General features: G+C 47.2%; 1 protein-coding gene across 2 annotated transcripts; it reads right to left on the bottom strand.

Moving 5' to 3' along the window:
- Positions 1 to 748: 748 nt before the first annotated feature.
- Positions 749 to 18,039, bottom strand: ACER1 (alkaline ceramidase 1). Of its 2 annotated transcripts, none has more exons than XM_036120665.2 (6): positions 17,852 to 18,039; positions 6,131 to 6,245; positions 5,910 to 6,051; positions 4,957 to 5,094; positions 2,198 to 2,335; positions 749 to 1,910 (listed from the first exon to the last, which is right to left on the bottom strand). In XM_036120665.2, exons 1-6 carry the CDS (start codon positions 17,942 to 17,944, stop codon positions 1,745 to 1,747), a joined length of 792 nt encoding a protein of 263 aa, XP_035976558.1. In that variant the 5' UTR covers positions 17,945 to 18,039; the 3' UTR covers positions 749 to 1,744. The 2 variants fall into 2 exon arrangements, with proteins under 2 accessions (XP_035976558.1, XP_077913000.1); XM_078056874.1 differs by lacking the exon at positions 17,852 to 18,039 and adding an exon at positions 10,719 to 10,836.
- Positions 18,040 to 26,709: the final 8,670 nt, after the last annotated feature.

Below are 26,709 nucleotides of genomic sequence, written 5' to 3'. Positions count from 1 at the left end.
GGGCATATAGCACATGGTAGTCTCAATAAATATGAGCGGTCCTTCCTCTTTCAATTTCTCCATCTCTCCAACAGGCCAGATGGGCTAGTCTCTACTCCTTTTGGAGTGACACACTCCAGGGGCCTTGATAACATGCCCAGACAATCCTCTTTAGCAAAGAATGTCAAGTCGTCCATGGATACTAAACCTATCCCAGACCCCCAGATTACAAATCTCTTACTCTACACTCTCCCTCATTTACTAAGCTCCAGCAAGAGTGTTCTTTCTGATCGTTGAACACTACATCAAAAACTAATGATGTACTATATGTTGGCTAACTGAACATTAAAAAAAAAAAAAGAGTGTTCTTTTTGTCGTGCCAGTTCATCCACACCCTGTGAGTTTCACACCTGCCATTCCCTCTCCCCAGAATGGTCTTGCCCAGCCAGCTCTCAGTAGGGCTGGTCTCCTCTTGTCATTGAGGGTTCATCTGGAAACTGCGCTCCCCCACTGAGCACCCATTTGAAAGGGCTGCTTCCCCACCTCATGATTCTCTAAAGCATCACCTGCTTTATCATTTTTGCAGCAGGTATTAGTGTCTGGAAATGCCTTGTTTGTCTTTTTATTTGTCTAACACTTGTCTCCTCCCTAGAGCAGGGACATTGCATGTCTGCTGCCTTGTATCACCAGTGGGTAGTGTCAGACATAGAGTAGGAACTCAATATATATTTGTTGAAGAGACGAATGAATGAATGAGTGGGAACACAGATGAATGAAAGGATGATTAAATTATTTGGGTGGGTAAATGAACATAAATGGATGGCTGAATATAGATGGAGGGAGGGATTAAAGGACGAGGGGATGGATGGATGGATGTTTTCCAGACTCCATGCTAAACACTTTTTGTACATTATCTTGTTTTATCCATGCAGAAGTCCCATGAAGGCGGAAACATTGTCATATTACAGACAAGGTGCTTGAGCTTCAAAGGTAGAAAAAATCACCTCCCCCAGATTATACAACTAGGAAATGGAGCAGGATTCAAGCTTAGGTCTGCCTGACTCCAAGCCCTGTGCTCTTAACCACCACAGAAATCACCTTCCGGTTCTCCTCTCACTTTGAGAGCCCATGCAGGCCACCCCAGCTCCCCTCCTGATGCCCATGCCCCAACAACAGCCAGATTGCCCAGTCTGGGCCTCCATGTTGCTCCATTGTCTAGCAGTGAGATGGCCCCAGAGGTCTGTGGGAGCACATGTGTGAGAGGACCTGCAAGGTCTCTGCATGCATGAGTGAGGGCAGAATGAGGTGACTGGAAATCATGTCTGTTCTCTGGGATGCCCCCAAGTACCAGGGACATTGCATGGCCAAAGACAGGTCCAAAGGGTGTGGTAGTGACCGCCACTATTTATGAGATGCCCGGGCACCAAGCCCCAGCCTGAAGTCATTCCCAGTGGCTGCCAGGTAATCCCAGCACCTGGTGATCCAGCCTCACAAAGTGAACGCAAAGGAGGAAATGAAAGAGAATAAGGGCAGATCGTGGAGGAGAGCTATGCCAGGCAGCTGCCCCCCGGTCATCAGACTGCTGCCCAGAAGTCTCATGAAGTCCATCCCCTGTCTTGGGGTGGGGCCGTGCAGGACAAGAAGGATGGAGAAAGGGAGGTAGAGGAAAGAACCATGAGCATCTCTCAGACTCCTGATCCAGGCCTCCCTCTTCAAGACACAGGTGAGTTGGCAGGTGCTCGGGTAGTCCAGAAGCTGGCAGACATCAGCAGCTCTTGTCGTCACTGACTTCCACGTAGGGCAGCCCCACAGGCCAAGTGTCCCGAGGCCAGTAGCGGACTTTGAGGGTTTGACCTGGCATCTCATACCTGGCGTCCACTAAGGCCATGGTAACCATGCCATAAGGAAAGGTGATGCTGATGAGTACATGCCTGTGGGGGGCAGGAAGAAGGTGGTGAGGGCGCAAAATGCCAAGATGCCCCAGAGCTAGATGGATGCCCCCACTTTGGTTCTCTCCTTACTTCTCATGGATCCTGACCATTCAAAGGGACATTCCGGATCAGACCCTTGATTGCAACCAACCCCTACCCACCCCCCCCCCCCCACACACACACACTGATATCTGTGCCTCCCCTCTCTGCCCCCAGGCTCCTGCTCCAAACTCTGGCATCTGAGATTTTCTGGTTCTGGCGCCCCATACCACAGGGCAGGTGCTTACCAGATGCTGTGCAGGTAAAAGAAATTGATCTGCTGCCAGAAACTGCAAAGCAAGCGGTCGCTGATCCAGCTGGTCAGTGCAAAAGCCCATAAAACTACGGAGACCTCCATTATATGCCGAAGCTCCTTATTGCTGGTCCTAGGGAGAGAAGGAGGAAGATTAGAGCCAGACTCGGAAAGCAGAGCCTGAAGGGGCTGATGGGAAATTCCTCCATCCAAGGAGATGAGGCTGGGAGGAGAGAATGACCAAGAGTAGCAGAGGGAGGGGGCCTAATTTGTGATGATTGCTAACATTTGCTGAGCACTGATAGGACGCCAGTTACAGTTCTAAAAGTTCTTCAGATAAAAACTCAGTCCTCACAACAATGCTATTATTCTCATTTTGTAGATGAGAAAACAGGCATGTGCGATTAAGGTCTGCTCCAACCCCACCCAAGTTTACACAGATAGTAAGTGACAGAGCTGGGGTCTGCACCAGGTTTGTCAGGCTGCAGATTTCTTAACCAACAAACCCTCCCCTGTTTGTCTGGGTGCGGGGGGGCTGTAAGTGTGTGCACACCTGTGAGTCAGTGCGTGAGAATTCATGTCTGTGTGGCTATGGGAGGGCAAATTCTCTGGAGGCCATATCTGGGGACAACTCAGGATCAGAATCTGTTTCCCCAACAGCAGAGCTGACCCAGCATCCTTCAGGAAAGAGCATATCAGGGATTAATGAGGCAATAACTTCTCTATGGTTAAAAGTGCAGGCCCTGCCCCCTAGTCTAAAATGGGAGAGTCTGACCACCAAAAAAGAATAATGAGTAAGGATTGATGAAATCTGAATATAGAGTCTGAGGTCTAGTTAACAGCATTGTTCTGTTGTCAATTTCCTCCTTTTAAGGTTGTACTATGGTTACACAGGATGCTCCATTGAGAGAGGCTGGGGGAAGCTGGATGAAGGATACACAAGACTCTGCACTATTTTTGCAATTTGTCATGAGTCTGTGACTACTTCAAAATGAAAAGCTAAAAATATAGCACGGCAACTGCAATGGATTGAAACACTTCTGAGATATAAACATCCATGAGTTCATAATAATACTTTTCTTAAAAATTTCATTGGTCCCTACTAGAGATGGCTAAGGCCCCAACTCATTACTCTGGAAATAGATCAACTAAGGGAAAGAATCAATTATCCATCCTGTCATTCCTGTGCAAACTGTATTTCCAGGTTGACAAGTGAAAAGTCCTTCTGATGGAAGAACTCCAGATAATCATTGCAGAAGGAATAATGGAATCTGCAAACCACCCTCTTGCAACCACTAATGAATCCATGGATGGAAGCAGTGTGCCTGAATGGCTGCTGAAATTCTTAGGTGAAAAGTAAGTGGAAAACTTTATAATAAAGGGAGGAGATGACACCATCTGAATCCACTGATCAACCTTAATAGCACTAAATGTGGAGCAACCATTCATTATGGAGTCCTAATGGCATGGAACAAGAAACACCCAGCACCACACATGAAATATTCTGGCCTCAAAATACGAAAACCTAAATCTAGTTCTAACTATTAATTTGCAAGAAATTAAAGAAAGAAAGAAAGAAAGACAATGAAAGACACCACAGGAAGCAGACAGCCAAATCCAGAATGTTCTACAGGACAAATGATGGAGTTTCTGTTATCAAATCAGAGGCATGAAGATAGGGGAGGGAGGGAGAGAATGCTATGACACAAAGAAAACCTAAGAGACTATGTTTGCATTCCAATTTCAATAAGACTAGTTGGAAGAAGACATCTTGAGAAACTGAGGCAATATTGGTGCAATCTGGGTATTGTCTACTTGATTAGCCCTGTGTGTGCCCTATCTTCCTTTTGTCCCTCTAGATCCTTCCCTACCCCTCTCCATTCTGCCCTATGCCCCGGGGAGGCGGGGGTTGACCTGTGTGGACTGAAGCTGGGGATTCCTTTGTCCTTGGGCTTCCAGTTAGATTAGCCAACGGTTTCCAGTTGGTTTAGCCAATGGCTTCTGGTTGGGTTGGCGAATGAGGCACCCCAGCAAGAAACCAAAGGGTAAGAGGAGGATACGGTTAGAATATTTATTCTCCTGGCCTCCTCCATGTGGGCTCAAGCTAGCTGCAACCAGCAACTGGAGGTCACAGTTCTTGCTAAGGAGGCCCTCTCCACAGGGCTCTCTCCTTCCATACTCTTGTAATCACTCCCCCCCTTCTCCCCCCCACCCCAGGTCTCCTGATGGTCATAGGATCCCACTCTTATCAGCACAACAGTTCTAAATGATCCCTAGTGATTTTCCGACACCTGCTCTCTCCTTTGTAAATAACCCTTTTATTCAGCTCTCCTCAAATGGCCCCATTTCAAAGACCTCTCTCTATCCTGCCAAGACCTGGTATGGGTTAAAAAATAATAATAATTATTTATCGGGAGAGTTCAATCCTGAAAAGTTAATGGGTGCCAGTATATGGAATCTGGGGGGAATGTATAATGCAGTTTGGCAAAATGCTGATAGTTGTTGGGACCGGTTAGTGGGCACACGGAGGTTTATCATACAACAGTCTCTGCTTGTTTGGGGTTTCAGCCTTAGGTTCCAATCCTAACCCTGCCCCTTGTTAGTAGATGATATTGGGGAAGGGACATCCCTCTCTTGAGCCTGGAATCGATGAGAACTCCATCCCTGGGACTTGGTGAGTACGTGGGGTGAGGGGCGTGCTTGGAGGGGGATGGGAGCCACCTCCCCGGGGAGGCGTTTGCAACCACCACCCACTTCTTGTATTCCTGGAACACGATGTAGAGGATGTGCACAGCAATGCTGTTGAGGGCATATGCGTTGATCACGGGCCTCAGGAAGGACAGGAAGGTGCTGACCACAGTGGTGATGATGACCAGGCTGATGAACTGGGGCCTGGGGGAAGAAGGATGCAGCTGTGGGAGGGTGGCTAGGAGGGTCCTGAGGGGTTTAGGCAGGGTCAGGAGATCAACAGGTAGATGAGCAAAGGGAAGGGGTTTCAGGGAGCCCAACCAGACTCAGAAAAAGGTATTGAGGTTCCCAGGTGGGCTCAGCAGAGGGTCCCAAGAAGGGTCCGATGAAACATCCCAAGTGGGCCCAGGCAGGGTCTGAAGGGGTTCCCAGGGGTAGGGGTGGGTAGGATGATGAGAGGGTCTCAGGGAGGCTCAAAGGGGCTTAGTCAGGTCAGCAGAGGTTGTCAGGGCCCAGGTGAGGTCAGACAAAGGATTCAGGGGACCCGGGTAGGATTAAGGAAGGAATTACAGAGGTCCCAGGTACTATCAGGAGAGGGGTCCTAGAAGGCTCAGATAGGTCAAATAGGGTCAGGAGAGAGATTCAAAGGGGTCTCAGGTTAAGAGAGGGGCCCAGGAGGATCCCAGGAAAGTTCCAGGGGGCCCAGGTGATAGGCTCAGGGGAGAGGTCCCTGGGGCCCAGGTAAGCTTAAGTATGGGTTCCTGGGACCCCCAGGTGGCTTCGGACAGGTTCTGGAGAAGGTACCAGACTATCCAGGTAGGATCAGGAGAGGAATTCTGGGGATCCCGAGTACTCTCAAAGGAGGAGTCCCTGGAAGCCAGTTAAGTCAGGTAGGGTCAGAAGAAAGTGCTGGGGTGATCAGGGGAGGGATTCCAAGGACTTCAAGTGGGCTCAGGGAGTGGACCCAGGAGCCCAGATGGGCTATGGTGGGATCAACAAAGGACCAGCCCCCGCCCCACCTGTTCTCTCCTAGGAAAGTAGGAAAGTAGCAGCGGGGCATCCATATGCTGTAGCCACTGGCCAGCAGCCACAGGATAGCGATCTCATCCAGCAGCTGGCCCAGGAAGCTAAGCGTCATGTGGAAGTACATGGAGAACAGGCCTGGAGCAAGAGACAAAGGTAGGTGGTCAAGGGGGTGGTCCCCACCCCTACCACCCCACTGTCACAGACCCCCACCTACCTACGACCATGAAGAGGATGCAGGTGATATAAACATAGCGGGAGCGTTTCTGGGCGTAGGGGTGCATGAGAAACATCATGAGAGGCCCGAAGATGAAGAAGGTGACATTGCTGAACTGGAAAAGAGGAGGACATGCGGAGGGGTTGTCAGAAGCGCAGGCAGGCGAGGGCTGCCCCTATGTCCAACCCTAAGTTATTAGCCAATTGGTCATCTGTCCCCTTTCAGGCAATTGATCAACCCCGAGTTTGTCACTCTTCCAGTTGATCTTGACAGTCAACCAGTCATCAATAGGTTCATTGCTCCGTCTGTTATTCTATCGGTTCATTCATTCATTCATTCATTCAGCAAGTGTGGCAGACTATCTACTAACCTTCTACATACATCCGCCCCCCTTTTCCTTTTGGAAATAAGATCCCCCCAAGTTTTAGACACAGCTACACAACATTTTCCAGGCTTCCCTGCCACTCACTCTGCCTTCATGACCTGGTCTGACCACGGGGATAGAAATGCAAATGAATCTATTACTTAAAAAAAAAAAAATGAGCTTCATTTATCAAGATTGGCTGTATTAGAAATTGAAACTGAGAAGTTTTCAAAACCCAGGACTACACAAGCACATATTCCCTTGGCCATCTGAGAGATGGTGTCATCACTCATCACAAAACCACTAGAAGATCCCATAGTACCCTGGTGAGATAATTAGAGTGAAAAAGGCAAACAAAATCTTTCTATTATTATGAAAATAATTTTTACCTCGAGGAACCTCTGAAAGGCCTCAGAGACCCCACGGTGTCCCTGGACAGTATTTCAAGAACCACTTCTCCATGAAGAGCAGAGCCAAGTAGCTTGATAATGTTGAGCTGCCAAGTTAACATTCCAGAACCATCTACCTCTAGATTTCCATTTCAAAAAATAAAAAGATATGATCTTTTCTATTTAAGCTGTTTTTAGTGGGCTGTTTCATTTGAAACCAAAGCATCCCAGTTACTGGGCTTCTGCACCCCACTCACTGACTGTGAGGAGTAAATTCACTGCTCTAACCTACCATATCTGCATTTGTGACATATGCATAATGCCACTTGCCTCTTCATGTTGTTGATCCAAAGATCCCCCAGCCCTCCGTAGTCTATGAGTACAATTAAGGTGACAAGAACATTTGCACCAGAATTTCAAGGGTTCAGAGTCCCTGACCACTAGGACTTCAGCGTCCCCTCAAAGTTGCCCCCAGATATGTCTGGGCCACAGTTGAGTCTCTCACATGAACTCAGAAACAAGTGTTCTTACGGTCTTCTTCTACCTGCTAACTTGAGGTCAGCCGCTTGCTCACTCAATTATACCCTCTCTCCCCAATAAAATCTTCCCGTTGTAAAGGTCTCCTCCATCACCTGCGTCCCATCTTAGAAAGTGAAGAAATAGTGCCCTGTTAACCAGGGTGCTCCGTTATTTCTCAGAAACCTAGACTGAAGGGTGCTGACTCAAAAATAGAGAGCACAGGGAAATGCAAGTCAAAACCGCAATGAGCTATCACCTCACACCAGTCAGAACAGCTAGTATTGAAAAAAAAAGAAGAAATAATAAGTGTTGGGTAAGACTGTGGAGAAAAGGAAACCCTCATGCGCTGTTTGTGGGAATGCAAGTGATGCAGCCACTCTGGAGGTTCCTCAAAAGATTAAAAATAGAAATACCATAGGATTCAGTAATTCTGCTGATGGGCATTTACCTCCCCCCCAAAAAACCAAAAACACTAATTTGTAAAGATATATGCACCCTTATGTTTATTGCAGCTTTATTTGTAATATTTATTTATAATAGCCAAGATATGGAAGCAACCAAGTGTCCACTGATACATGAATGGCTAAAGAAGATGTGCTGTTTTATATACAATTTAATAGTACTCAGCCATCAAAGGAAGGAAATCTTGCCATTTGTGACGATATGGAGGGACCTAGAGGGTATTATGCCAACTGAAATAGGTCAGTCGGAGAAAGACAAATACCGTATGATTTCCCTTATATGTGGAATCTAAAAAACAAAACAAATGAACTAATAAACAAAAAACGGAACGGACTCATAAATACAGATTACAAACTGGTTGTTGCCAGAGGGGAAGGGGTGGGGGATGGACAAAATGGGTGAAGAGGTTCAAACTCCCAGTTATAAAATCAGTAAGTCATGGGGATGAAAAGGGCAGCATAGGGAGTGTAGTCAATAATATTGTAATAACATTTTATTGTGACAGATGGTAACTACACTTATCGTGGTGAGCACTGTGTAATGTATATAATTGTCAAATCACTATGTTGCACATCTGAAACTAATATAATATTGTATGTCAACTATACTTCAATAAAAAAAAAAAATACAGAGCACAGTGGTGGGTGTGGGGAAATCATTTACCTGAAACAGGGTCACCATCTAGGACCCTAGGTCCTGGGCACCAAGACTAGTTTCCAAGGCAGGAGTCCTTCTGATTCTAGGGAAGCCCATGGCTTTCCTCGGGTGATGGTGAACCAGCTCAAAGGCTGGTTCCACAATTTGAGGATGCTTGGTAAACTGGTTTTGCAGCCCATGATCCCACCCATGTCCTTGCTTTCCATACCAAGGTGTCTGATGCCCACCAATGGACAGAGTCAAACACATTTCTGGCACAGCCACTTGGTTCACAATGGCTACCCGAGAACATGCACGCTGTGTCTGCATCCTGAGACTCAACCCCACTGGAGTAGACACCTATCCCAAACTGGGCCAATCAGATTTTCTTGGGAATTTGAAACTTGGAGCAGACACAGAGCCTGGGAGTCCACCAAAATTGAGTTGCACCATTGTCAACTCTCTAAGGTCTTGGGATATTGTCCCGATGTTTAAGATATGGCAGCCGTCTTGCCACCACAAACAGACAAGGCTGAGAACACAGGCATATACTCAAGGGTGGTATCTTCCTTGTGCTAAATCCTCCAGACCTACCTTGGACCCCAGTCCTCCCAAGCAACTCATCTCTCCGTTTTCTAAGATACCCCAGTACCTACCTGATGCATTCTTCTTGTTTGGTTTGTTTTTTGATTTTTCGCTTAAGCTAGCTTTCTAATGCTTGAATCCAGTAAAACCATCACCATTGGTATATGAGCTAGGGTTCTTTGGTAGCAAGCAACAGAAAATCAACTTATATCATAAATACAAAAAAGTGTGTTTAGTTACTTATTTAATTTATTTGTCATTCAGTCATTATGGGAGCTCATTAATCCAAAGAATTGCAGAAGACAAGGAAAGCCAGAAACCAGAACAGCTCTGAGCCTCGAATGGACAGTCTCTTCAGGGAGCAACTTTGGGCATGAATGAAAAAAAAAGTTATGTTCAATTGTTATATCCAGGCTCAGGATTCAAATTCAGGAGATGCTGCCTGGGCCATAGCCCACCCTTGGCCAGAGGAGGGGAAGCACCTTGACTGACCATCCTGTTGAGAACATAACCAGTAGGAGAGGGGCAGTTGGTTGTCAAAGGGAAAATGGTGCCATGGATACCTAATGGGCAAAATCCCAAACAAATCGGAGGTTCCCCCTGCCTTCAAACAAACACCAGCCCTTGGGTGGATCGAGCATGGCTGAAGATGCTGAGCCAACCAGTTCCCCAAACTCTAAACCCTCCATTTAAAACACGTCTGTGACTCCCATGAATAAAATCCAAACTCTTAAACCTGGCTTATAAACTCCCTCCATAACTCACCTCTCTCCACCTTCAACTTTATAATCTAGTTGGAAGGGATAATTCCATTCCTCCAAATGAGCCGTGCTTTCTCTCACCCCTTAACCTCCAGAAGTTGCCACATGCTGTTCCCACTGCCTGGAACACTCTTTGTCCCCACTTGCCCCTCTTTGCCAGGCCAACTACTACTCCATCTTTCCCCTGGGCATCACCTTTTGATAAAGCCTTCCCAATCCCACAAGGCAGGGTCAGGTGGTCTTCTTTGGTGCCCTGTTCCTCTATCCTAACACTTGTCTAGCTGTTCTGAAACTGTCTTGCTCTCCCACTAAACTTGGCTTTGAGAATAGGCGCTGTGTCTTCCCTGTTCTCCATTGTCACCTCAGGAACTGGGAAAGAGTAGGTGTTCAATAAATATTTCCTGTTGACTGGATCTCAAAGCAGGTTTATGTGGATCACCAGTCACACACATGAAAACACTTGGCAGAAGGGATTGTACCTGGAAAGTTCTGGATGGAAGGTGCTATGACTGTTACTTTCTTATCTTTTGACAGCACAATTTTATAGATATTGCTTCCTCATGCACACCCCCAAGGTCTGGCTTTCTAGTTCTTGTTTGGCAATGAAAAAACTGGATCTCAGAGAGGTAGAGTGACTTCTCTGAGGTTGCACAGCTCTGGGGGACTCCAGAGTTTGTTTTTACCCCCTGCCTTAAAAGATGAGAGGACAAGACAGGTGGCAATGATTAAGAGGGGGCTTCCCTGCTCCCTGGCTGTGTGGCCTAGTGTCTCTGGGTCTCCCTTTCCTGCATCAGCAAAATGGCGGAGAATAATTAATGGCTAGTGCAGATACTGTTGAGGGGCATGCATGAGGCCAGGCATCTAAAGACTACCTTGCCAGGGATGTGGTTTCAGCTCAACAAATAGCATGGGTTACTGCTGCTGTTGTTGTTGTGGGAGATAATAGCGACAGGCTGATCCTTGGTTTAGTTGCTCCAAGCTCAGAGGCCAGCAGAACCAAGACAGAAGTTTCTGATAACGCCCCTGAGTGTGCAGAATGAGGGCAAAGCAACGGGCGGCGCCTCTGACTAATGAGTTCCAACTGGCTTCAGAGTCTCTGATAGCATCAGAGACCGCTCCCTACTGGGGCCTCCCTCCCTGCCTCTGGGGCTGGGCCCCCACATTTCCCAACCGCTGGCCCCACCTAGACTCTTCCAGGAGGGACAGGCTCCTGCCCAGGATCATGAGCTGGACTCTCTGAGTCCCAGCCCCATCAGGTGTCTTCACATCCATCCATCCATCCATCCATCCATCCACCCATTTGCTTACCAACCACTCCTTCAGTATCTACTATGCTGCTCAAGGACCTAGCAGTACCCCAAAACGAAGTCTGCCTTCACGGGTCTACCCAGTCAGGGTTTGGGGGGACATTCTGTGCCTCATTTTCCTTCTCTAACTCCAAGCATCACAGTGAGGATTAGAGAACCAAGTGCTACGGGGTCCGAGAGTTTTGCTCACTGCTATGAAACTCCAGTGTCTAGAGCACTGCCTGACACATAGTAGGTGCTCAGTAAATTTTGGTGGAGAATAACGCATGCAGAAAATACATGTCCACCACAGCTGCCATACTGAGTATGAATAACAGTGTTGCTGTTATTCTGGAATAATTTGCTTTTTTGATCACCAGCACCTAGCAGGGCGTCTGGTAAATAGATGTGGCTGGGTACCTTAGGTCTGGAAGAAGGAAAGAGAGAAGCGGTGGGGGGGGGGGGGGGCGGTGGGGAGGAACGAAGAAGAGAAGAACATAAGAGAAGGGAGGAAGGCAGACTGACCTGAATTGACTGCCCATTTCAGCTTTGGGAAAAGGCAGTGGGGGATCCGCGTTCTCATTTTCCCTGGCCACCTGGAGCTGCCTCCCCACCTCCACACACTTCTCCCCTCCCATCCACTGTTTCACTTGTGCACTCCATCGATGCATTCTTGACTCCTTTATTGTCCCTCTCCTCCTCACTGGACGGTGACCTCCGTGAGGACGATACGCACCTGTTTTACCCCTGGCTGTGTCCCCAACACCCACCTCGCTGAGCACGCAGTGGGCGCTCAAGAAAAATGTGTCGAATCAACCAAATCAACAAACATCACCAAACACCCCCATGCTCTTTCTCCCCACCGCCAAAGCTCAAAGTCCCACCACGCACACCTGGCTCTGTCACCTGTTGAGGACCCCCTCTATATCCACTCAACACATGCACAAGAATGTTGGTGCAGGGCTGGGGCCGTGAAGCTAAAGCACCAGCCACAGACCCTCCCCGAACAGGACTTACTTGCATGAATTAAAACACACATAATTAATTGTTAATCACTCAGTAACTGAGTGGCCTCACAATGCTGTGGTTAACTGAGTGAGAGATTCTGGGACCAGGTGGCCCACGGAAAATACATGTGGTAGACATGTATTTTCCGGCACTTTCGGTATACACAGCTTTTGTGCACTTGTGATTTACATGCTGCAAAACCCTGAGGAGGAAACGTACACTCTCTGAGCCTTAATTCCCCATCTGTAAAAATGTGGAGCATAAGAGTACCTACTTCATAAAATTGCTATGAGGATTACAGGAAGTGCTATTTGTTAAAAAAAAAAAATGAATACATTAACACTTTTGCATCTCTGTGCTATGTTTACTTCTAATAGCAATAGCCTTGTTTATTCGATGCTTAGGATGTGCCAAGAACTGTAAGGTTTTTTTTTTTAATCTGTTTTTTTTTAATTGAGATATAAATCACATACAATCAAATTCACTCTTTTAAAGTGTGCAAGTCAGTGGGTTTCAATCGACTATTCACAAGGTTGTGCAACCATCACCAATATTTCATTCCAGAACATTCTCATCACCCCCAAAAAGAAACCCTGTCCCCATTAGCAGTCACTCCCCTGCCTTACCACAGCCCCGCCCCCCCACGCACGCCAGCTCTGGGGAACCACTCATCTGCTTCTTATCTCTGCAGATTTGGCTCTTCTGGGCATTTCATATGGATGGAATCACACAGTGTGTGGCCTTTTGTGACTGGCTTCTCTCACTGAGCATCGTGTTTTCAAGGTTCATCTATGATGTAGCGTGGGTCCGCCCTTCACTCCTGTTTATGGCTGAGTAGTAGTCCATTGTGTGGATGAATGACAGGGTGTTTATCCATTCATCCATGATGAACATTTGGGATGCCCAGTAGATGTTTCACCCTCTCCATGGTCCTATGGGTTAATCACTATTAGAACCCTTGGCTGCTCCCTTTCTGAATAAGTACTCAATAAATATTTGCTGAATAAATATGAATGAGTAAATGAATGAACGTATGAATGAATGAGTCTTTCTTCCCTGTCCCACCTGCATGCTGTACTTCTGACTTCTGTTTTTTGTCTGTCTCCTCCATCCCCCAGGACACTGGCCCCGTGAGGGCAGATGTTTTCGTTTACTTTGGTCACCTCTGTGTCCCCAGAGCCTGAAACAGTGCCTGACTCAATCAATTCTTGTTGAGTCATGAACAAAATGAAGGGGTCATTATCTCTTCAAATTGGACCCCTCTGTCATCCCCAGAAGGCTTTTTCTGAAGGAGAAAAGAGGTCCAGAGGGACCTATCGAGTCTGAGCCAAGATGTGTCATGGGCATGGTCACCAGTGTGTGAAATTATTCAATTAATAGTGTCTGCTCTCCCTGAGGGCAGGAACCAGGCCCTCCTCATTTTCGGCAGGGAGGGGAGGGCTGGCACAATTGCTTTTGCTGTGAATTTGATGAGAAGGAAGGCAGAAGAGGGAGGCATGGTTTAGAACTCATGGGACCTGTTACTCACAGCCGGGGGCTCAGAGAGGGGAGGGTCTCCCCCTGCATCACACAGCATTCAAGAGAGAGGGACAGGAATGCCCACAGTGCAGAGGCCAGCGACAGGAATGCTCGGTTGCAAAAGGAGGTGGGGAGGCTGTAGGAGGTACGGGTGTTGCAGCCTACACCCCCTTGCACCACCTCCCACTCCGACCTCTCTGTCGCTTCTATTGTAGCCCTCCCCCAGACTATGCCCACCACCGCACCTTTGCCTATGCTGTTCCCCACTCCAGACACACCACCCCTTTGTTCTGTATCCAAGCATCCGAGAGGAAGCTTTCTGGAGAGGATGAGATGCGGGGCTTCTGAAGCTTTGGCAGGACCCCAGGAAAGAAATTCAGCAGCACAGCTGCCTCTCAGAGCCAGGGAGCCTTGAAACTTCCTCCTCCATGACTTGAAACTCTCCTAAGTTGTCAGCCGCCCAGAAGGAGGCCACACCTGGAGGCCACCAGGCCGACGCCAGCAGAAGTAAACTGGAGCAGCCCACACCTTGACTTCTCCTCCACCCCACCTGACCCAGGCCCTCCCACGCCCTTGACCTCTGCCCCTCTTGGATATGCCTTCCTGGCTCTCCAGGGCCATCTATGAAAGGCAACCAGGTGCCCCAGCTACTGCCCACATCATTGACTCTTTGCTGTTCAAAAGTCACCCATGGCTCTCCAGTGCCCTCACCATGGAGCTCACACTCCTCTGCCAGGCATTCCCCACGTGGCCCCTGGAAACCTCCTCCACCTGTCTCTCAGCCTTCATTTCCTCCTTCTTGGGCAGCCTGGGCTCTGGCTTCAAGCCCCCAACCGTTCCTTGATCTGCTATTCTCTCTCACCTCAAGGCCTTTGCTTATGCTGGTCCATTTGCTCCATATGCCTTAGAGAACATTTACGCATTCTTTAAGCATTGAGGTTCCCTCCCCATTCAGCAAGCAGAGGCCTCCTGTGCCATCCCCATGGCTCCCCGCTGCCCGTTCTGGCCCCTTTGCCCTCCCTCTGCCACAAGCTAACCATGGGACTGGTCAAATCCAATTCTGAACACCCCACTTCCTTATCCTGGGAGCACCGAGCCTCTCCGGGACCCCAGGACCAATCAGCACGGGTTGGTTCATAGCACTGATGCTGGATGAATGAATGAGTCCAATGAGTCCATCAGGAAATACAGGATATATTTTTCGAACACTCTGACCCAGCATTCAAAACTTGTTCATCTTCATCTCTTCTCATTTTCTAGCCACAGAAACACACTTCCCTTTCCCAAACTGTGCAGGCTCTTTATTTCCAAGACTCAGTACATCCTTTTTCTCTCTTCTCTCTTTTCCTCGACTCCTACCCTACTTGGCAAGCTCCTATCCATCGTTCAAAACCCAACTCCTAGGTGCCCTCCTCTATGAAATTTGTCAACCCCTGAGCTGAGTCCTCGACTGCTGCCTTCTGTACCCTGATCGTGCAGGGCTGGGCTCCGCCTCCCCCCACTCCAGACTCAGCGAACCTCGCAGGCATCGAGAAAATAAGTTTCTGAAGAGTGAAGTGACTCCTAAGTGGATCCTGATGAAATCAACATGAATCGATTTTTTAAGAAAATTCTTGCTACGTATTTTGTCTTCATTTATATACCTGGATCAAAAACATGCTTTTAACATGCTTTTAAAGAGCTGCGCAGTATTTGACCAGAATGTATTCAGCCCTACACAGGCTGGTGAAAATGCTATGACTCCCTTTCTATGTATTCCATTATTTTTTATTGCAATTACAAAGGACTCAGACAGGACTATATATAAATTTTGTTTTCCACTGGGATTATCTCTTTGATGCAACTTCTTGGAAGTGCAATGATGGAGTGGGGGTGGAGGGGGCGCTATCTCTAATTCCACGTCTCCACGCAACTTGACAAATTGCCCCCAGGAAGCTGCAAAGTACGAGTGTGCCCACATTCACTACCAAATAAATTCATTTTTAATTACTGATCTGAGAGGCCAAAAGGAAAAGATCTTATTGTTTTCTATTTGGCTGGTTATTATAAATATATATATTATAAATATATATATACATATATATATATCTCATAAGCTGGCAAACTCTAGCCCCGTGCCAGACTCCCCCCCGTCTTGTTTTGTATGGCTTATGAGCCAAGAGTGACATTTGCAATTTTAAATGGTTGAAAAATTAAAAGAAGGGTATCTTGTGACACGTGAAAGTTAAGTGAAACGCGTATTTCAGTGTCCATAAATAAAGTTTTATTGGCACACGGCCACCCTCATTTGTTTACATACTATCCATGGCCGCTTTCCAGGTACAATGGTAGAGCTGAGTCATTTCCATACAGACTGTATGGCCCAAAAAGCCAAAAACAGTTAATATCTGGCCTTTGTAGCAAATGTTTGCCAATTCCTGAACTCAATGATTTATTAGCTCTGGTGATGGGTTTGGGATACTCAGAAGTGTTTGGGAGGAGAAAATCTTGGGGAGACCCTTTATAACATAACTCGGATTCAATTCCTCATGCCCTGGTCTGTTTTGCAAGAGCCTTTTCAATAGGAAAGGAAATGTCCAAGTGTGTTCACACCAGGGAAAGGCAACTATCATTTTGCGAAACTTTTGTTTCTCTTTGATAAGTATCTGGAAATGCAGGTACTGGGAGATGATGATGTTGAAGTCTAGTATGTGTCATGACCACGTCTCCTGCGGCCTCAAAGGGTGTCTGCCAGTCGCTCAATTTGCTACATATAGAGAGGGGCTGAAGGAGGACTGAATGGAGGAGCATTTTGCATTGTCAAGCACAGCTAGACTGGAGGCTCAGCCCAGCCCTAAGTCAGCCCTTTCTCAGTGCCTTCTGTGGGGACCCCCACCTCGGGGTGGGCTGCCAGGGAATCCAGAAAGAGGGGTCCCAGAACCTCAAACCTCTTCTCCACCTTAGAGATCAGTATGTTCAGCCCCCTCCCATGTGTCAGGTGAGGGTACTGAGGACCAGGGTCAGTATCTCTGTCCAGGAGGAACAAGAACCAGGGAGACCAGAGGGGACCCCTGAATCTCAAACTCCCACCTCCCAGCTCTGGAAATTGGTGAGGTCAAACAGGGTAAAAGCAACCAGGGCATCCTGGGACTGAGCTCCCTCTCCCCCACCCCCCAAAAAGAATCTCTCGGAAGCACCAAGTTCAAATCCTAGCTGTAAGTGCCAGCATGACTCTTGGTATATCTTTCAGTCTCCCTGAAGGCCATTTCCTCACCTGGACAACGGGATTAACTCTATGTAATATACACTCTGCCTAATTCCCAAAGTCGTTGTGAAGATTAAACTGAGATTTTTCCTGTAAAACGTTTAGTACAACGCCTGCCACACATAGTAAGTACTCAATAAAAGTATGCTTGTATCACTCACTGTGTACTAAGCACCCTCGCTATGTGCAGGGTACAGAGCAAAGCACATAGGCTGCATCACCCCCCCTCCCAGGGGCTCCGGGAAGGTGAGCAGCCTGCCTGATTCACAGCAGTCTCCCCAGCACCCCACATGGGGGTAGTACAGCCATATGCATCTTTGGCTGCTTTGCATCTTCCAAGCTTTGCTGAAATGCCTGTGCCATTTAGGCATTTTGAGCCCTTCCAATATGGCCCCATAGCAAGGGCTGGAGGAAGGATGGCCCACTGTGTTGGTGTGCCTAGAACTGAGGGGTCCCCAGGACATGGGACTTTCAATGCTGAAACCAGGACAGTCCCCAGCAAACTGGAATGAGCTGGTCAACCTAGGCTGGGGGTACAGCTGAAAAAAAACTAAACACAGTCACCTCCTCCTGGAAGCCCTTTCTGATCCACTCCCCCCACCCACCCCTCCCTGATCTCCAAGGCTGCCTGTGCAACTCCCATTACAAGCACCATCAGCCCGGATTGTGAATGCCTGGAGTCACATCTGTGTCATCTGCTCTGGCGGGGGATGGGGGGGGCAGAGACTGGCTGTTTCCCTGGACACTGCTGCATTTCCAAAACCTTCCACAGAGCCTGATGCCAAACAAAGATGAATGAATGAAAGCCAGCACTCCTTGACTAACAGATGAGCCAAAGCTCAGAGGGGTGAATCCTCAAGCAGGATTCCCCAGCGATGATGTGGAGAAGCCAGGTTGGAACCCCAGTCTGTTAAGGCTGCCACCCCCAGCCCTCCCACCTGGACCTCACCGTGTTGTAGAACTCGGCCACCAGCTCCGAGTGCTGAAAGTTACTCTCACACCAGTCCACCTCGGAGCTCTGGTAGGCGAAGATGCTGGGCATCCTGATGCAGCGCCCAGTGCCCACTGGCTCAGTCTGGCAGAGAGGAGCATGAGAGCCTAGAACAGCCCGGCCCAGGTGAGACAGGCAGAGGACAGCTGGTTGCCCCACGGCAGGCAGGCAGGCAGGCAGACCAAGAGGAAAAACCTGCCGAACCACTCCCCGTTGCACCAGGGCAGCCTAGCTGTGCGGTGGCGGCTGCCCTGGGCATAAGCAGAGGGGCTGGCCCCATCCAGGGAGGGCGGAGGTGGGAGGGGGGGTGGGAAGGGAGTGTGCTTCCCATCCCTACCCACCGGGAGTGGGAGTTAGGGGGACTGTTATTAGAACAGTAATTTAAAATAATAATGAGCCCATTGAGAGGAGTACCCTGGCTCTCCCCACTTTACAGATGAGCAAACTGAGGAAGAAAGAGCGAAATCACTTGCTGAGGGCATGCAAGGTGGGGGGAAGGCCACAATGTGAAAACAGGCAGCTGAGTCCAGGCTCCGGGCTCTTAACCATTAGGTTTAACTACCTCCACACCGTCAAAGCTCCATGCTGCTATTTCCCATACCAGGGGCAACAGTCGCGCACCCACCCCCAACGGGCTTGGCTCAGCTGCCTGGGAGTCCTTGGCTATGTAACCCAGCCCAATCATTTCACCTTTGGGGGCCTAGGTCTTCCTGTTTGTGTTATGGGAGGCTGGGCTGGACTGATGCCATTTCTCTTGGGTGGTCAAAACCTCAGATGCTTAGAGTGCCCCAACTTTTACCAGAGGCCACCTTCAAAGCCCCCATGAAGGGAGGACTCTGCAGAATTCCAGGCCTGGGGGCCCCTAGTCCGGGCTTCCAAGGGCTGTGGAAAGCTCTGGTTTTAGAGTCAGCAAGTTTGAATTCTGAGTTCCTCCCCTTCCTAAGTTGTATGACTCTGGGCAAGTGAATCCACCTCTCTGAGCCCCAGTTTGCTCATCTGTAACATGGGGAGGGTGGAGCCTGACCCAACTGTTCTAAAGGGACACAGAGATAAAGCAAGTCAAGAGCTTAGCTCACTGCCTGGCCCAAAGTGGACCCAAGATAAACGGTAATGGGTTTTCTTATTATAGCTGACCTTGAAATTTAAGGCAACCTGTGGGAATGATAATAATAATGGCACATTTTACTGACTACTTACTGGTGCCACGCTCTTTTCTAAGTGCTCAGCATTCAGTATTATCTCATTTAATGTTCTTGACAGCACTAAGAGAGACTATCGTTACCTCCATGTCACTAGCAAGGAAACTGACTCCAGAGAAGCTAAGCAATTTACCCAAGGTCACACAGCTAGAAAATTAAGTAGGGCAAGCCATTTTGCCCCTCTGAGTCACAGGTTCCTGATTTGTAAGATGGGAAAAATAATAGTACCTCTCTCTTAGGGCTGCTGTGCAGATTTAATGAGCTGATACAGTGTTTCCCTAGGAAGACACTTTGGGTGATGGATGGACCTGCATTTGAGAATCACTGAATTGTGTGGCAAGTAATCCACTCCCTTTTCAATTCTCAATAGCTCAAGGAGAGGGGCTAATTGGTGCTAATACATGTTTCTGCCCCTTAACACTTAATCCCTTTGTTTGGTTAAAAAAAAGTCCTTCGGCAGACAACAGTATCCAGCCAGAATGTAGTGACACTGTTTACATTGTATTTATTTATTTATTTATTTTTTAAAGATTTTATTTATTTATTTGACAGAGAGAGACACAGCGAGAGAGGGAACACAAGCAGGGGGAGCGGGAGAGGGAGAAGAGGCTTCCCGCCGAGCAGGGAGCCCGATGCGGGGCTCGATCCCAGGACCCTGGGATCGTGACCTGAGCCGAAGGCAGACGCTTAACGACTGAGCCACCCAGGTGCCCCTACATTGTATTTATTTTTAAATAAGCTTGCCTCACTGCTGGTGATATCCACTTTTCATTCATGGCAGGGTTACAAAATTTCTTTTTTTAAATATATTGATTAAAGCTTTATAATTCTGGGGGTGGTTACATAAATCTATACATGTGAAGAAATTGCATACACACATACACACAAATGAACATAACAGCTATTGAAATCTGAATAAGATCTATAGGTCACATCCAGGTAAGTGTCCTGTTTTTGAAACTGTATAGTTATATAAGATGTACCAATGGGAAAAAACTGAGTAAAACGTACAGGAGACCTGTGAAATTCTTGCAATTTCTTGTGAGTGCATAATTATTCCAAAATAAAGAGTTGTGTTTCTTTTTAAGTAATTGATTTAGGCTTTTAATTGGTGGATGAATGGGTCAACAGAATGTGGTATATCAATACAATGTAATATGATTCAGCCTCACAAAGGAAGGAATCCTGACACCTGCTACAATGTGGATGGACCTTGAGGACACTGGGCTCAGTGAGAGGAGCCAGACACAGAAGGACACATCCCACAGGACCCCACTCCCAGGAGGTCCCCAGAGGAGTCCTGTCGGCAGAGATGGAGAGGAGAGGGTGGGAGCCAGGGCTGGGGCAGGGAATGGGGAGTCTGTAGTTCATGGGGACAGATTTCAGGTTAGGAAGATGAGAAAGTTCTGGAGACGGAGGGTGGGGTAATGGCTGCAGGATTATATGAAAGTGCTTTATGTCACAGCTATACATTTAAAAATGGTTAAGATGGTCAGTTTTATGTTATGCATATTTTACCACAGTTTTTAAAAGTAATTGATTCGGGGTTTTTAAAGGGGTTTTATTTGACAAAATATAAATAAATAAGAGTTAAGGCGGAAGGTGGATAATATGAAAATCTTGAGGGTGTTCTGTGAAGGTCAAACATTTGGGCTTAGTTAGCCCAGAGCCTAATATCATCATTGCTACTATTATTATGGTTATTATTATTGCCCACAAGGTGTCAAAGCTTCCATGCTCATACCCTGCCAGGTGCCCAGAGCTGTCTTCAAGATCCTCTGGGGAGATGGGAAAGATGCCAGGTATGGGGGTGAGAAGCTCCCAGAGCCTGAATTAAAAGCTCTGAGTGGCTCTTTACTTCCCCACAGCAGCTGAAACCCCACCATTTAGCCATGGCCCTGGCCCCCATAACCCCTCTCCAGCTGGGCCAGGTGAGCAAACATACTCCAGCCCCGCCTGTCCCAGCCCAGCTGAAAGCAGGGAGCCTGAGTCCATGACGGGCTGGAGCGCATGGCCTCTGACCTCCCTCTCTCAAATCCAGGGCAGAGCACAACTGTTGGGATCTGGCTCTCCGGGACTTCAGTGAAAGGTTTAGTTAGCCTCAGGAAGCAAGGTGGTGACGGGTGCCCACGCCCAGCCCAGCCTGAAGAGTTTGGGAAATCACCCTGCACAGAGCTGACTAGGGAAACAGGGCAGCCAGACAAGTGTGTGGCTTCTCTCTCTGCTAGGGGGAGAGAAGGAGGAAAGGGAGGGTATGCAAAGGGCCAGAGCCTGGGTGGAGGGGTGTATGATTCCCAGGGCTGCTTACAAATTAAGACAAATAGTAGCTTAAAACAACACACATATATTATCCTACAGTTCCAGAGATTAGGAGTTCAAAATGAGTCTTACGGGGCTAAAATCAAAGCGTCCACAGGGCCAGTTCCTCCTGGAGGCTCTAAGGGAGGATCCATTCCTTGTCTTTTCCAGCTTCTAGAAGCTTCCTGCATTCCTTGGCTCGGGGCCCCTTCCTCCATTTCAATGCACATTGCTCCCCTTTGGATTTCATCATCACACCTCCTTCTCTCTGATTGTGACCCTCTTCTAAAGACCCTGGGATAACACTGGGCCCCACCAGGACAATCCAGGATCATCTCCCCTTCTCCAGATCCTTAAGTCAATCACAGCTGCGAAGTCTCTTTGCATGGAACATACTCCCAAGATTCAGTGACAAGGACGTGGATATTTGGGGACAATCATTACTCTACTAACCACCAGAGGGGGAAGGAGGAGGGCTTGGGGGTAACGGAGTTGGGGGCTGGGAATGGAGAGGGAAAGGGGGTGAAAAGGGGGTTGGGAAGGGGCTGGAGACTGGGTGAGGATTGGGAATGAGGTCAGGAGTGGAACTGAAGATGGGGCTTATGGCAGAATTGGACGTGGAGGAGCTGGGGATGGAAACAGGAGTGGAGATAGGGACAGTGTGGGGATGGTGGGGCTGGGATGGAGTGGACTCATCCCATCAGAAGTGGAGCTGGGGCTGGAACTCTATCTCTGGTAGACATGGGCATCCCACCCTGGGTCAGTACCCAGAAGGAGCTCCCACGGGCTTGTAGGGGGGAGGCAGATGCCACTGGGCATGGCCAGGAGGCTGCCAATGTGCTCTGACCCTTCCACTACTCCACTCACCCAGGCAAAGGTCTGGTGTGCTCTTCTTATTTGGGGGGGCTCCTTCCTATCCTTCTTCTCTCTCCCCTCCATACCATCCCCAGGTTTGAGGCTGGGGTCTATCCTTGGTTTCTGCCAGCTGCCAGTGACCACCTGGTCCAGGTAATCAGTCACAAAGACCATTAGGCATCCCAGCCCCACATGATACTCAGCTGCAGGGCCACTATTAACTTGGCCTACCCCTCTTCTCTCCTCTCACCTCCGCCATGAGCCTCAGTGGGAAAGAGACTGGTTTTTGTCATCTGAATTTTCATAAGCATCAAATAACCACACGTGCATCGCAGAAAACACAAGTTAGCAAAGAGAAAATTAAACTCACCGATAATCTTACGGCCCAGACATAACTGCTGTTAATATTGAGATATTTGCAGCTTAAAAAATCATTTATATAATTTTTTTTACAAAGATTTGGGTGTATTGTATGTTTGTTACCTATTTTTTTCACTTAGAATGTCAATATCCTTCCATATTTCTAAGTACTCTTCACTAGAATTCTTTTAAATTTTATTTTTTATTCTTAACTATAGTAAAACACATATAACATAAAACTTACCATCTTAACCATGTTTAAGTGTAAGGTTGAGTGGCATTAAGCACATTCACACTGTTGTGCAACTGTCCCCACCATCCATCTCTAGAACTTTTCCATCTTCCCAAACTGAACCTCTCTCCCCATTAAACACTGACTCCCCATCCCCTCCCTCAGCCCCTGGCTCCCACCATCTACTGCCTGTCCTTTTGGATGACTCTAGGGAGCATAATGTTTTCAAGGTTCTTTCATGTTGTAGCCAGTGTCAGATGTCCTTCCTTTTTAAGGCTGAATAATATTCTGTTGTATGAACAGACCATATTCTGTTTACAATGAACACTGGGGTTGTTTCTACCTTTTGGCTATTGTGAATAAGGCTACTATGAATGTGGGTGTCTTAATCAGGGTTCTCCAGAAACAGAATCTATCTATCTATCTATCTATCTATCTATCTATCTATCTATCTATCATTTATCTATCTATCATCTATCTATATCTACCTATCTATCATTTATCTATCATTAGATTTATTATAGGAATTGGCTCACCTGATTAGGGAGGCCAAGAAGTCCCATGATCTGCCATCTACAAGCTGGAGAACCAGAAAAGATAATATAATCCAGTGATATAATTCAGCACAAGTCAGAAGGCCTGAGAACCAGGGTCTGATGGTGGAAGTTCCAGTCTGAGTCTGAAGGCCGGAGAACCAGGAGCACCAATGTCCAAGGGCAGGAAAAGCAGCTCTCTCAAACAGAGAGCAAATTCCCCCTTACTCCACTTTTTTGTTCTATTTGGGTCCTCAGTGGATTGGATGATGCCCATCTGCATTAATGAGAACAATCTTCTTTACTCAGTCCACTGATTCAAATGCTGATCTCTTCCAGAAACACTCTCACGGACACACCAGAAGAAATGTTTTACCAGCTACCTAGGCATCGGTCAAATTGACACATAAAATGAACCATCACAATGGGTGTTACACTATCATTTTAATGGCTGTATAATATTCTTTTACAGGAAAGGATGCACTGTCATAACTGAGATAATCTCCTATGTTAGAAAGTTGTTCTCTTTTCTTTTTCTTTTATAAATAATGTTATGGTGGGGGGTGCCTAGGTGGCTCGGTTAGTTGAGCGTCCAACTCTTGGTTTCAGCTCAGGTTGTGATCTTGGGGTCATGGGATCGAACCCCCCGCATCAGGCTCTGTGTTCAGTGGGGAGTTGGAGCCTGCTTGGGATTCTTTCCCTCTCCTTCTGCCCCTCCCCCTGCTTATGTGCTCTCTCTCTCTCTCTACGATGGATAAATGAATCTTTTAAAAATAATAATAATGCTGGGGTGCCTGGGTGGCTCAGCCGTTAAGCGTCTGCCTTTGGCTCAGGTCATGATCTCAGGGTCCTGGGATCGAGCCCCACATCGGGCTCCCTGCTCCACGGGAAGCCTGCTTCTCTCTCTCCCACTCCCCCTGCTTGTGCTCTGGCTCTCGCTGTCTCTCTCTCTGTCAAATAAATAAATAAAATCTTAAAAAAAAAAAAGAAAAGAATTTGTTAAAAAAAATAATAATAATGCTATGGTGAGTGTCTCTGAAGGCTTAATCTTCAGGCAACAAACACTAATCAAGTCCAATGCTTCTCTATCCAATATGGTATCCTCTGACCCCATGGTGGCTGCTAAGCACTTGAAATGGGGCCAGTGCCATGTGCTGAAACAACAGTATTTTGGATATTGGATCAAATACAGGATATCATTAGAATTCATGTCAGTAGTTCCTGTTTCCAAATGTGGCTACTAGAAAAAGTTAAGTTACATATGTAGCTCACACAAGATTTCCACTGGATGGTACTGGGCTAATAATGTTTATTGGCAGCACCAAGCACTGTGCTAACGCTATCTCATTTCATTGTCCCAGATATCGCAGGAGCTCCAGGGTGTAGAACTAAAGCTGCATCTTTAGGGCAGTGCCCTTAATCCCCGAGACACCACCCCCCACCCTGCCTCACAAGGTGATCCTACAGAGGAGAAAACAGAGGCTTGCAGAGGTTCAAGTGATCTGCCCCAGAGTCACACACAAGGAGGGGACACTGTTTCCCAAAATGTGGGAACATTTTTATGGCCTTAAATAACGTTGGATCCCATTTTGAGAAAATCAGTCTCTTGATTTCTCTTTCTGGCTGTTTTGGCCAATGAGAAAGTCTCCATTGGGTACTATGTTGCCTTCAGAGCCTCGATCTGTTCCTGGTGTCTCCCCTTTTGGGCTAGAATTTCACCTTTTGGCTTCTCTGTATTGAGTTTTAGACAGTTTTTTTGAGGTATAGCTGACATACAATAAACTACACATGTTTAAAATATATAATTCAATACATCTTGACATAGGCACACACCTTTGAAACCACCATCACAATCCAGGTAAGGAACAGACCCATTTTAGCATAGGTTTCTATAATTGCTTTCTATTTATCTACTTTTCTAGCTTGCCATTTGGGGGAGCACTGTAAAAATGCCTTTTTGAAATAAATGTGTGGATTCACATTTTTGAAAAGTGAGTTCATTTGAAAACAATGTTTAAGTAAATAATGGTGACATATATAGTTGGACAAAGTTTAAAATCTGAAAATGCCCAAGGCTATGAAGGACATGATTGAGCAACAGGTGAAATTTGAATATGCACTGTATATTATAATAGTGTTGTATCAGAGTAAAATTTTTGAATTTGATAAATGACTTGTAGTTATGTAAGAGAGTGTCCTAGTTGTTAGGAGATACATCCTCAAATATTTAGCAACGAGGGGACATGATGTTCACAACTTGCCTTGAAATAGTTGTGTGAAAACTGGAGGTGGGAGGTGGGTCGGTAAGGTAAGGAGGGAGGGAGGGAGAAAAATATGGCAAAATGTAAGTGATTGATACATTTGGGTGAAAGGTATATGGCAGTTCCGTGTATTCTTGTTCATTGTATTCTTTTCTGTTACAATGGAAATATTTAAAAAAAAAAAAAAAAAGGTTGGCAAATCAAAAGTATTGGTGAGGATGGGAAGCAAGGAAACTCTCATCCCTGACTGGTGGAAATGTGTGATGGTCAACCACTTTGAAAACGATTTGGCATTGTCTAGGGTAGTACTGAGAGGGATAGGTCAATTGCTAGACTAAGAAAATGTCTTAAAAGTTTATTTCTCACATAAGCAAAGTTCATTAAGTGGGTGCATCTACCCTGGAAGGCTGTCTGTCAGGTGGCCCAGGCTCCTTCCATCTCGTGATGCTTCCATTCTCAACATGTGATCTCCACCCCCAACATGAAGTTTTCAGGGTGACCCCAGTAGGAAAAGAAAGCACATGGAAGACACCCTGGATTCTTAACCCCCTCAGTCCAGAAGGGCCCGCCTTACTTTAGCATACTTTCTATTGGTCAAAATGAGTCCACATGACATCACTGGTGCAAGGGGAGCTGGGAAATGTAGTCTCTCGCAGAGCAGTTGCTCCTCAACGCTATGGAGGGGCGCTTGGGTGGTTCAGTTGGTTGAGCGTCTGCCTTCTGCTTGGGTCATGATCCCAGGGTCCTTGGATTGGCCCCATATCAGGCTCCCTGCTCAGCGAGAAGTCTGCTTCTCCCTCTCCTCCTGCTCTTCCCCTGGCTTGCTCTCTCTCAAATAAATAAATAAAATCTTTTAAAAAAACAAAAAAACTCTACCCCATGGAAAGGAAGCCTGAACCTTTGTGACAGAGCAGGCTGCCTCCGCCACATTCACCAAAGTCACAAATGAACATATCCTGCCGTTGGGCATTTCCCTCCTGGATTTATGTCCTCCTGAGAAACCATCATACATGGACTCAGGAGTCAGGCACAAGACTATTCAGAGCAGCCTTACTAGCCATAGAGAAACCCTGGAATT

The sequence above is a fragment of the Halichoerus grypus genome, chromosome 1 (assembly GCF_964656455.1).
Source record: "Halichoerus grypus chromosome 1, mHalGry1.hap1.1, whole genome shotgun sequence".
Lineage (NCBI taxonomy): Eukaryota > Metazoa > Chordata > Mammalia > Carnivora > Phocidae > Halichoerus > Halichoerus grypus.
The sequence above is the reverse complement of the archived record's forward strand: the minus strand, read 5'-3'. Positions and strand labels throughout refer to the sequence as shown.

What these genes read in the sequence shown, in the direction of transcription:
- ACER1 (XM_036120665.2), bottom strand. Translation starts at nt 17,944, where the DNA reads ATGCCCAGCATCTTCGCCTACCAGAGCTCCGAGGTGGACTGGTGTGAG. An exon ending in CATCCTCTTCATGGTCGTAG is followed by an intron (nt 6,052 to 6,130) that starts GTAGGTGGGGGT and finishes CTCTTGCTCCAG; the next exon opens with GCCTGTTCTCCATGTACTTC. An exon ending in TTTTACCTGCACAGCATCTG is followed by an intron (nt 1,911 to 2,197) that starts GTAAGCACCTGC and finishes TGCCCCCCACAG; the next exon opens with GCATGTACTCATCAGCATCA.